Source organism: Bubalus kerabau, chromosome 2 (genome assembly GCF_029407905.1).
Source record: "Bubalus kerabau isolate K-KA32 ecotype Philippines breed swamp buffalo chromosome 2, PCC_UOA_SB_1v2, whole genome shotgun sequence".
Classification (NCBI taxonomy): Eukaryota; Metazoa; Chordata; class Mammalia; order Artiodactyla; family Bovidae; genus Bubalus; species Bubalus kerabau.
The window spans coordinates 140,805,906-140,818,792 of record NC_073625.1 but is presented as its reverse complement, the minus strand read 5'-3'; the positions used below and the strand labels follow the sequence as shown (position 1 = coordinate 140,818,792).

At 39.4% G+C, this 12,887-nt stretch overlaps 1 protein-coding gene across 1 annotated transcript in view; it reads right to left on the bottom strand.

Annotated features, from left to right (window-relative positions):
- SPATA16 (spermatogenesis associated 16) overlaps positions 1-12,887 on the bottom strand; it is a 245,846-nt gene that overhangs the window by 31,204 nt on the left and 201,755 nt on the right. The window contains 1 exon segment of the mRNA XM_055569023.1: positions 4,245-4,409. Coding sequence (XP_055424998.1) covers positions 4,245-4,409 — 165 coding nt within the window.

Genomic DNA, 12,887 nt, shown 5'->3' with positions numbered 1-12,887 from the left:
GTTCACCATGGTGTCAAACATTATGATAATCTTAGATAATCTTTCTGTTCTTTAGATATTTTAGGTAGGGAGTTGAGTCACTCAGAACTCTTCTACTGACTAGTCACTGTTTGTGTAGCATCACAAAAGGGATTTCAAGGATATATTATCTAGATTAACCCATGCTTGGAACTCGGAAAGCAAAATCTATTAAGATGATGAAATCTTGAATGATACATGATTTTTAAACATGTTTGGTTTGCACATATACATCCCTTTACATTTGCTTTTTTTTTTCTAGTAGGTATATAAATTACGAAAATGTCCCATGAAATCTTATTTTTCAAGGTTTCAGGTAGTGGAGTATTGCATGGATATGTTAGAGATGTCAGTAATGCTAGTTTCATGCTCTTTTTGTATATTTAAAAATATAAGAATTTTCAGAAACAAGAAAGCTGCAGATGTGTGCTTAAGAAGACCTAAGTGCAGAAAACTCCCCTGTATTTTTTCATTTAAATCTTGAGTGTGCTTTTCAGGAAGACAGGATCAACATTGTGCCAGCTTCTTAAATTAACATTTTCTTTGCTTTCTCTTATCTCAGAGGAGCATTAATCATCTAAAATTGGCTATAATATGCACTTTGAAAGCTCCACAGTTGCTACACTCCTGAATGCCTTATGAATGGTAGGATAAACACTTAGCCTTTTAGAAGGCATTCTGTGCATAAAACCATACAGGTTTAGGAAGTATTATTGCCAGTTTTGACTTAATAATTACTGACTAATAGACTTTTTTTTCCCTTATAGTTTTAATGTTTGGTATGCAGAATTTTATTATTTGGCTACTCCAACAGTTTTAAATGGTTACTTTGAATATCAATATTTATTTAATATGCTTTTGCAGATTCAGATGAACATTATAAATGTTGGCAGTTCATTTCTTGATTAATTTGTTACAACTTTCAAAGCTCAAAGAGGGAGGATTCCTTTAGTTATCTGAAAATTACAGGTGATAATTTTGGGTTGTTCTCATCCTTGCTATGTGAATTCGGTCAGGTCTGTAATTAGTTTTCACTACCTTCAATTAGAGCCTTAGAGTAAAGAGCCCTTCCCAACAACACATCAGCTTTATATGGAATAAATTTTACCTTTGAATGGCCAGCACACTGATTAGTAATTGTTTTTCAAATGATGTGCTGTAGTTTCTGATATTATGGTTATAATATACATGTCTGCTTGAAGATTTTTTTCTGTGAGGTATTTCTCCAACTATTTTAATTTTAAATTTTAAAAAAATTTGTTTATTTTTAATTGAAGGATAATTACTTTATAGTACTACAGTGGTTTCTACCAAAAACCAGTAGAAACAGCCATAGGCTTACCCATGTTCCCTCCTACTTGAACACGCCTCCCTCCTCTCTCCCCATCCTGCAAGTCTAAGTTGTTAACAAGCCCTGGTTTGAGTTCCCTGAGTCATGCAGCAAATTGCCATTGGCTATCTATTTTACATATGGTAATGTATGTTTCCATGTTACTCTCTCCCTCTCTCCATACCTCCCACCCACTCCTTCTTCCCTTCCCAGCCGTGTCCATAAGTCTGTTCTCAATGTCTGTGTCTCCTTTGCTGCTCTGCAGATAGGTTCATCAGTACCATCTTTCTAGATTCCATATGTATTATGCATTAGTATATGATAATTGTTTTTCTCTTTCTGATTAACTTCACTCTGCGTAATAGGCTCTAGGTCCATCCACCTCATTAGGACTGACTCAAATGTGTTTCTTTTTATGATTGAGTAATATTCCATTTTATATATGTACCACAAATTCTTTATCCATTCCTCTGCTGATAAACATTGAGATTGCTTCCATGTTCTAGCTTTTGGAAATAGAGCGTCAGTGAACATTGGGTTACATATGTCTTTTTCAATTTTCATTTCCTGAGGGTATATGCCTAGGAGTCGGATTGCTGGGACATATGGTGGTTTTATTCCTAGTTTTCTAAGGAATCTCCACACTGTTATCTGTAGTGGCTGTATCAATTTGAATTCCCACCAACAGTGCAAGAATGTTCCCTTTACTCCACACCCTTCCCTGCATTTATTGTTTGTAGATTTTTTGATGATGGCCTTTCTGACCAATGTGAGGTGACTTCTCATTGTAGTTTTGATTTGTATTTCTCTAATAATGGCTATGGTTTTTCCAATGGTCATGTATGGATGTGAGAATTGGACTGTGAAGAAGGCTGAGCACCGAAGAATTGATGCTTTTGAACTGTGGTGTTGGAGAAGACTCTTGAGAGTCCCTTGGACTGCAAGGAGATCCAACCAGTGCATTCTGAAGGAGATCAGTCCTGGGATTTCTTTGGAAGGAATGATGCTAAAGCTGAAATTCCAGTACTTTGGCCACCTCATGCGAAGAGTTGACTCATTGGAAAAGACTCTGATGCCGGGAGGGAGGGATTGGAGGCAAGAGGAGAAGGGGACTACAGAGGATGAGATGGTTGGATGGCATCACCGACGTGAGTTTGAGTGAACTCTGGGAGTTGGTAATGGACAGGAAGGCCTGGCGTGCTGCAATTCATGGGGTCGCAAAAAGTTGGACATGACTGAGCGACTGAACTGAACTGAACTGAACTGAATAATGAGCGATGTTGAACATCTTTTCATGGGTTTATTAGCCATCTGTATGTCTTCTTTGGAGAAATATCTGTTTAGATCTTTAGCTCATTTTTTGATTGGGTTGTTTGTTTTTCTGGTATTGAGTTGTATGAGCTGCTTGTATATATTTGAAGTTAATCCTTCATCAGTTGTTTCATTTGCTATTATTTTCTCCCATTCTGAAGGTTGTCTTTTCACCTTGTTTATAGTCTCCTTTGCTGCACAAAAGCTTTTAAGAGTAATTTGGTCCCACTTGTTTATTTTTGTTTTTATTTCCATTACTCTAGCAGGTGGGTCATAGAGGATCTTGCTGTGACTTATGTCATAGAGTGTTCTGCCTATGTTTTTCTCTAGGAGCTTTATAGTTTCTGGTCTTATATTTACGCCTTTAATCCATTTGAGTTTATCTTTGTGTAGGGTGTTAGGAAGTGTTCTAATTTCATTCTTTTACATGTAGCTGTCCAATTTTTCCAGCAGTACTTATTTAAGAGACCATCTTTGCCCATTGTATATTCTTGCCTCCTTTGTCAAAAACAAGGTATGTATAGGTGCATGGCTTTATCTCTGAGCTTTCTATGTTGTTCCATTGGTCTATATATTTCTGTTTTTGTGCCAGTACCATACTGTCTTGATGACTATAGCTTTGTAGTATAGTCGGAAGTTAGGAAGGTTGATTCCTCCAGCTCCATTCTTCTTTCTCAAGATTGCTTTGGCTATTTGGGGTCTTTTGTATTTCTATATGAATTGTGAGATTCTTTGTGTGGTAGTTCTGTGAAAAATGCCATTGGTAATTTTATAGGGATTTCATTGAATCTGTAGATTACATTTGGTAGTATAGTCATTTTCACAATATTGATTCTTCCAACTCAGGAACATGGGATATCTCGCCATCTGTTTATGTTGTTTTTGATTTCTTTCATCAGTGTCTTACATTTTTCTGTATAAAACTCTTTTGTCTTCTGTATAAAACTGTAGGTAGTAGAGTAGTTATTCCTAGGTATTCCAACTAGTTTTTGACAGGCTTTGTGTTTTCTAAATTAACTGGTCAATTCAGTAAAAAAAAAACCCCAAACACCCCACCATTTGACTACATTTTCCCCTCAAATTAGACAACTCTCTTAATGTATGTGTGTGTGTGCACGCATGTGTGTGGGTTGGTACTGCAAACATATATGTGACACTCAAAGTGAATAAGAAAACTCTAAAGACAGTTTTGTAGAGTCAGTTTTCTATCCAGCAATTACTTTTTTCCCTCTTTTCCATCAAAGAGAATCATATATTAACATGTCTTGGAATGAAAAACAATTTATTAAAATTTCACTTTACTTGAAACAAAAAAGCCTGACTCAGAATATGAATAATCACCCCTTTTCTATATTTTCATACATTACAAAAGTCTTGCTATAAAATAAAGGGAAGCTAGCTAGTCAGGGTGAGCAAATGAAACACACACACACCCCTTTCTATAATTTCTAGTTTCTTCATTAGAATGCTTCATGAGAGTTGGAGAGTTTGCCCGTGGTCTGCCATTTATTGTTACATTCTTTTTCAGACCATATCACTCTTCTGTCGGTTCAGGGCTTGTGAACAAAGAAAAACAGATGCTTACCAATTCCGCCTCCTGTTGACTGATGTCCTGTAGATAGGGAATGGTTGCTAGCTCGGCCATTGCTTGATTGATCACCTGGGACTGTTCCTTTACTCTCTGCAGCTGGCTGAGAAGGCTGGCATATTGCAACTTCTCCATCACACCTGAGCATGCACGAAAACTCCCCTAGTCTCCCAGGAGAGAAGGAAATGGTTTAGAAAAAAAACACAGAAATAGCCTCTCCCTGAGGAATAACGTCAGGGCTCGTTGTAATATATTTAGTGCCTCTGAATTAATGGCATCTAGTGCAAATAAATATTTTCTTCTGTTATTTTAGAGGATTGTCTGTACCCTTCCTTTAAATAGACAAATGTATAGAAAAGAGAACACTTTGCAGGACTGTTTAGAAGGGTTTACAGATGGCCCTGCCTAAGGAAGCCAGGATGAGGGGGAGAAAGAGGGATTAAATTGAACTTGAACTCTACTCTCACAGTGGGGATCCCACAGAGCTGTGTCCATTTAAAAGGGGGTGACTTTGTCTATGTCACGAAGGCATAATAAGAATTAATAGTTGCCCACTATTTGGTTTATACAAAGGATGATATCTTATACAAGTTGAATCCTGAAAAATATTATGCAAGTGGAATTCGTCCTACCCTGGTGACTTACATTAAATCTCCAGCTCTGATTTTATCTTTAGTTCTTATTGGATGGCCATGGACTCTGGCTTCTCTCCTTGTGGTAGTGTAGTGTTTATTCTGACTCCTAGGACCATTCCTGGAGAAGGCAACGGCACCCCACTCCAGTACTCTTGCCTGGAAAATCCCATGGATGGAGGAGCCTGGTAGGCTGCAGTCCATGGGGTCGCTAAGAGTCGGACACGACTGAGCGACTTCACTTTCACTTTTCACTTTCATGCATTGGAGAAGGAAATGGCAACCCACTCCAGTATTCTTGCCTGGAGAATCCCAGGAACCGGGGAGCCCGTTGGGCTGCCGTCTATGGGGTCGCACAGAGTTGGACACGACTGAAGCGACTTAGCAGCAGCAGCAGCAGCAGCAGCAGGACCATTCCAGCAATTGCAATCCATCTTGAAATAGACTATGGTGCACTTGTAAGGACCACCAACCCCCATGAATATACTGGTATTTGAGACTTTCTTAAAACTGGGCACACATAATTAAAGCAGCCCACCTCTGTGTTTGCTACTGCCATCCATAAAAGAGGATGTTTTACCTTCTCTAAGAAGTTTATTCAAATTATACTACTTGATAGAGACATAGTTTATCATAAACTTCTCACATTTTTTATTTAGAAAGAAGTACAGGCTTTCTTGGTGGCTCAGATGGTAAGGAATCTGCCTGCAATGCAGGAGACCTGGGTTCAATTCCTGGGTTGGGAAGATCCCCTGGAGAAAGGAATGGCAAGCTCCTCCAGTATTCTTCCCTGGAGAATCCATGGATAGAGGAGCCTGGCAGGCTACGGTCCATGGGGTCTCAAAGTATCAGACACGATTGAGTGACTAACACTTTAACTTTCACGTCTGACATAAGGGGGTATATAAGGGTTAAAAAAAAGTCTTGGGTTCACAATCTTGTGATATGTGGCCCTGGAAATAGGAATTTTAGCAAAGTGCCCTCCTGAGTATTCAGATAACCTCAAACAGAAATTGAAGAACAAACCGTAAAGCTTAGTATCTGCACATGGACTATTTTAATCTGTGCATGCTCACAAAGCCAGATTCCCCCCCGCCCAGAAATTAGAGAAGGCAGACATGACTTTTTCTTCTTAAAATAGAATTTCCTTTAAGGAGAAAAATTATTAGAAACCAGCATTACTAAGGAACATCGAAATTTTAACTTGAATTTGGAAGACAGTGCTTTCTGAAATGTCATGCACATCTTGACTGACAGCAACCTCTTTGGCACTTTCTTAGAATCTTGGTAATATAGCAAAGTTGAGCACCATTGCCTTGTATTTGCTGTATTTCTCCCTTACAGCTATCTCAGCCATTTTTCTAATGTCTGTCAATCCCCACTAATTTGCTATTTCCGATTAATCATTTATCTGAAAACCTATAAACCTATGGGAGAAATGATTGCAAATTGTGGATTTGAGATCCTTTCTTTGAATTGACGAAATAGCCAGCCTACCCATTGAGTTTAAACATGTAGCTAAACAATGGGGTACTGTCAAATAGAGGAAAGCGAGTTGCAGGAGACACAGTTTTCTTTCTGAAGAAAAATTGCTTTCTTTGTCCTTCTTTAAAATAAACAATAAGGCTGGTTGTAGGAAAGTGGTGTAGTGACTCAACTCCAAAGAACAGAAACAACTACGGCCTGCTTAGGAACATAATCTATCGGTGTAATTTTCCAAAACATAAGGAAAATAAAAATAGTGGAAGGCAATGGTGCTTTGTTAGCTTGATTGTTGGATACATAACAAAACAGGAAGTGCTCCTTATCAATAGGATGCTACAGAAAGAATATAGTTGAGTGCTAATAGCCCTCTCCCCGCTTCCCCTTTGCCCACCCCAGACCAATTACAACTTTGGTTATTAGGAAATGATAGGTTAATATTTTACCTCTAACAAGTTTGGGACTTTTGAGCAATAAAATGAAACAAAAATAAGAATGAATAGATGCCAGCAGGAATGCTTTAATGCTGTTGCTTTAAGAAAATAAAGGAAACAATGAAAAATGAAGGAATTAGCTCACAAGGGCTAAACATAAAGGGAAAGTAGCCCTCCCAGTGAGACTTTAGGAGTGATCAAAAGACTGCTTAGCTGCTGGCAAGGGTATAATAAAGTGGCCAAGACTGAAGCTAAAACTGCACCTAGCTACAGTGAAGTTTAGGTAAATAGCAAGTTCAGATGAAGGCTTCCTCCAGATACTTGTCTAGATTTAATAGCAGGTATGGATAAATGTTTGGAAGATAAGTGGCACTGCTAATCTAATACTGCTGAAAAGCAGAGCCCAAGTATTAGGAATGTATTTCTATTTGACATAATACATAGAAACATTCATTGCAAAGAAAAGGGGGTAGGAAACACATATTATTGTTCATTTCCAATGTGCATGTGTAAACATCTTTTATGCTTCACTTGGAAGAAATTAAAAAGTGAAATTAACGAGGTATTTAAAACCTGGTTAGTTAGGTCATTTTTTTGGCAAGTCAGCCTGTGAAAGAAACTTCATGCATGGTGAGAGATTTTATTATTTTAACTCTTTAACATTTACCCAAGGAAGCACAGTACATAAGGTTTTAAACTGACAGCAGCCAATAAAGTTAATGAATGGAATAGCATAGTAGCATTCAGTAGCTTGTGAGATAATAAGGACAAAGATCCAGAGAAGAAAAAATACTGGTAGAGCAGAGCAGCTGGTTAAATGGGATTGATGTTCAGTGGGATTCAAAGCCACCAGATAGGAAACTGGAAGAATCTTTTAGACAATAACTCTTAAAATGCCAGAATCATTTTTATTTGGCCATGCATGGCTGGATGGCATCACTGACTCGATGGACGTGAGCCTGAGTGAACTCCAGGAGTTGGCGATGGACAGGGAGGCCTGGCATGCTGTGATTCATGGGGTCACAAAGAGTTGGACACGACTGAGCGACTGAACTGAACTATATACTTAGCAAAGGAATCTATAAACAGAAGGAAACTTGTGTCAGAGTTTAAGAATTATTTTCTGAGACATAGAAACCTTATACCAGGAATGTCTTTGTTGCCTTCACCAACTCTTTCTGCCACCTGTGGCAAGAGGTGAAAATTCATGTTCTCTGGGAAGTCCTACTGTGGGCATGATGGGAGATGACACCCTTAATCCTGCCTTTTTAAGGAGATTTAAGTGCATCAGTGATCTAAGGAAAGTCATTTAAAATCTGCAGGACACTTGCACAGTCTTCATTTTAGAAGAATACATAATTTCAAAGTACATGGCTTTTATAAAGAAAAAGAAGGATCTCCAAAACAACCCTTTTGTCAAAGCAAATGAAAACCAATACAAATAATTAAAATTTTTAAAATTCTTAATACTTTACAAAGTGATTCAATGTAGATTGTATACTTTTGGTCTCATAACAACTGTGTGAGGTGAGCCTGGCATATATCAGCTTATTTTATAAATGAGAAAAAAGCTCAGAGGTTAAGTGACATCCTAGGGGTTACACAGCTGGTCTTAGACAAAAGTCTTTTTCTACAGGTGTCACGAGGTAGGGTCAGAACTAACAAGGACACTGAAGTGTCTAAACATTCAAACAGATGGCATTTGACATCTGACAAGAAAAAACACACCTCAGGGGATCCTAAAAACACTACTGAGGGATTCCTGGGTCATAGTTAATTGTACCATGTAGGAATAATTTCTGCTCAGCAACTCATTACTTGTTTCCTTAACCTAGGTTACTTTTGCAGCTTGTTTGATTCAGTCCTGCTTTATGAAGCTGTGGTTGGACATATAATAAGAAACCTAGAGGCCAGTATTTGGATATACTTTTGGTCCCTGGGTACCTCTGGACTCATTCACTTCAATTTCATTCAAGCTCTTAGAGACAATTTTCCAACAACTATTATTTTCCATAGACACAAAAGTAAGAAAGTTGATGAAATCTCTTGAAGTAGCAAAGTGTTATCAACTCATTCTGGGGCTTTCCTGGTGGCTCAGCGGTAAAGAATACACAAGTCAGTGCAGGATATTCAGGAGGTTTGATCCCTGGGTTAGAGAGATCCCCTGGAGCAGGAAATGGCACCCCATTCCAGTATTCTTGCTGGGAAATCCCATGGACAGAGGAGTCAAGTTAGCTACAGTTCATGGGGTTGCAAAGAGTAGGACATGACTTAGCAACTAAATAACAACTGACTCATTCTAAATAAGATTGAGTTATTCATTAGATGCTAAAAATCTTATTCATTATGATTTTTAAATCCCTTTATAGACACATAAATATCCATGTGTGTACACATTTCTAAGTGGGCAAAATCCCCTTGTAACGTGAGAGGAAAATGAGTTAAAAGTGTTTAAGAAATGCCTGATGCCTAGATTGGCCTAACCTTTATTCACAACACATTGGGAGATCTGAACTGGCAACAGATTTGATGTGGCAGGTTCCTGACAAGTAGCAAGTTATGGTGGGTATTTCCCCAAAGAACCATGGCACAGACAGATCACCTCCCCAATATCCCACACACTGGTGCTGCAAGGTTAACCATGTGCAGATGAAGTGAAATGATACTACGTGGTGATGGTTCTTGTCAGCAAGGCTTCCACAAGAATTCTTGTGGGCTTCCCTGGTGGCTCAGATGCTAAAAATCTGCCTACAAAGCAGGAGACCTGGGTTCAAGCCCTGGGTTGGGAAAACTGCCTGGAGAAAGGAATGGCTACCCACTCCAGTATTCTTGCCTGGAGAATGCTATGAACAGAGGAGCCTGGCAGGGTACAGTCCACGGGGTTGCAAAGAGCTGGACATGGCTGAGTGACTAACACTTTCACTTTCTTTCCACTTCTTGCAAGGGTCTAATAATGACAATGATGATATGTGTTTGTGCATCTAATTAAGATGGGGTGGTGAGGCTGTGTGTATGTGTGTGTGTGGCTGAAGGAGGTTGCAGTAGAGGGTGAATTGGAGAACAGGACCCCAGATTTGCAGTAGAGTCAATGAGATTACTATAAACTAAATGTTTGTGTCCACCAAAAATTTCTAGGTTGAAGCCCTAGAGGCCAATGTGTGAGATGGGGCCTTTGGGAGGTAATTAGGGTTAGATGAGATGAGGGCTTGCCAGGTGGCCAATGGTAAAGAACTTGCCTGCCAATGTGGGAGAGGCAGGAGACACAGGAAGATTCCTTGGAGAAGGAAATGGCAACTCACTCCAGTATTCTTGCCTGGAAAATTCCATGGACAGAGGACCCTGGCAGACTATAGTCAATGCGGTTGCAAAGAGTTGGACACAACTGAGCAACTGAGCGTGCACACGAGATCATGAGAGTAGGTAGGGCCCTGATGATGGGATTAATGCTCTTTTAAGAAGAGACACCACAGAGCTTGCTCTGTGCCATGTTAGGATGCAGAGAAAGTAGCTAACTGCAAGCCAAGAAGAGGGTCTTTGTCAGAACCTGACCTGATCCCAGACTTCTAGCCTCTAGAACTGTGAGAAAATAAACTTCTATTGTTCGGGTCATCTGATCTATGGTATTCTGTGTGACAGCCCAAGATGACTAAGACAGAGATAAATTTTTATTAATAGAAGTATAGGGGAGATAATTGAGTGGAACACAGTTGAGAGGAAGGGGAAGTTACATGGTAGGAAAATCAGTGAAAGTGTGCTTTTGGATTTGTAACGCATAGAATTAATTACAGATCATGCAAATAGATGAGGGGTTTTATAGCTTTTCTAAAATGCTGAATAATGTTACTAGGCAGATAAACTGCTGAACAGATGTTAAGTAGCTGTTGGTGATGACCCCCTTGGTTCCCCTTGTAAGGTAAGAACATCAAATCAATGATGGAATACAAAAGCCACAAATGGTGAAATCTTTAAAATTTCCAGCTTAAAGATCTTTTGAAAAATATTTTAAGAGGGGAAATCTGCAACCTTTATAGCCTGTTAATGAGAAGTTCCCTTTATGTACTTTCAATAAAGGGGCTTAAATTTTGTAAATTAGCACAGATTAATTCAGGTCTTATTTTGGGCTTTTTTTTTAAAGACTGAAAAGTAGAAAGGGCATATTTTCCCTTGGTTGGAAAGATGGATTAGATAATTTACCTTAAGGGTAAATAAAGATCAAGTTCCAATGTTTAGATTAGCATCCAATTTACTAGAAATCTCTACAAGAAAACTAGAGATACCAAGGGAACATTTCATGCAAAGATGGGCTCAATAAAGGACAGAGATGGTATGGCCCTAATAGAAGAAGATATTAAGAAGAGGTGGCAAGAATACACAGAAGAACTGTTCAAAAAAGATCTTCACGACCCAGATGATCATGAAGATGTGATCACTCACACTCACCTAGATCTGGACATCCTGGAATGTAGTCAGGTGGGCTTTAGGAAGCATCACTACAAAGCTAGTGGAGGTGATGGAATTCCAGTTGAGCTATTTCAAATCCTAAAAGATGATGCTGAGGAAGTGCTGCACTCAGTATGTCAGCAAATTTGGAAAACTCAACAGTGGCCACAGGACTGGAAAAGGTCAGTTTTCATTCCAATCCCAAAGAAAGGCAATGCCAAAGAATGCTCAAACTATCACACAATTGCACTCATCTCACACGCTAGTAAAGTCATGCTCAAAATTCTCCAAGCTATGCTTTAACAATATGTGAACCGTGAACTTCCAGATGTTCAAGCTGGTTTTAGAAAAGGCCAGAGATCAAATTGCCAACATCTGCTGGATCATCGAAAAAGCAAGAGAGTTCCAGAAAAACATCTATTTCTGCTTTATTGACTATGCCAAAGCCTTTGACTGTGTGGATCACAATAAATTGTGGAAAATTCTGAAAGAGATGGGCATACCAGACCACCTGACCTGCCTCTTGAGAAACCTGTATGCAGGTCAGGAAGCAACAGTTAGAACTGGACATGGGACAACAGACTGGTTCCAAATAGGAAAAGGAGTACGTCAAGGCTGTATATTGTCACCCTGCTTATTTAACTTATATGCAGAGTACATCATGAGAAATGCTGGGCTGGAGGAAGCCCAAGCTGGAATCAAGATTGCTGGGAGAAATAGCAATAACCTCAGATATGCAGATGACACCACCCTTATGGCAGAAAGTGAAGAAGATCTAAAGAGCCTCTTGATGAAAGTGAAAGAGGAGAGTGAAAGAGTTGGCTTAAAGCTGAACATTCAAAACTAAGATCCTGGCATCTGGTCCCATCACTTCATGGGAAATAGTTGGGGAAACAGTGGAAACAGTGGCTGACTTTATTTTTCTGGGCTCCAAAATCACTGCGGATGATGATTGCAGCCATGAAATTAAAAGATGCTTGCTCCTTGGAAGGAAAGTTATGACCAACCTAGACAGCATATTGAAAAGCAGAGACATTACTTTGCCAACAAAGGTCTGTCTAGCAAGGCTATGGTTTTTCCAGTGGTCATGTATGGATGTGAGAGTTGGACTATGAAGAAAGCTGAGCACTGAAGAATTGATGCTTTTGAACTGTGGTGTTGGAGAAGGCTCTTGAGAGTCCCTTGGACTGCAAGGAGATCCAACCAGTCCATCCTAAAGGAGATCAGTCCTCGGTATTCGTTGGAGGGACTGATGTTGAAGCTGAAATGCCAATACTTTGGCCACCTGATGTGGAGAGCTGACTCATTTGAAAAGACCCTGATGCTGGGAAAGATTGAGGGCAGGAGGAGAAGGGGACAACAGAGGATGAGATGGCTGGATGGGTAGACTCTGGGAGTTGTGATGGACAGGGAGACCTGGCATGCTACAGTCCATGGGGTCACAAAGAGTCGGACATGACTGAGCAACTGAACTGACTGACTGAGTATCAATGTGATGAGGAAGAACTAGCTTTCAAAATTTTGAATTCTCGTGTAGGTAATACATTTGAATCAGTTCTGATGAGGTGGATGAAACTGGAGCCTATTATACAGAGTGAAGTAAGCCAGAAAGAAAAACACCAATACAGTACACTAACGCATATATATGAAAT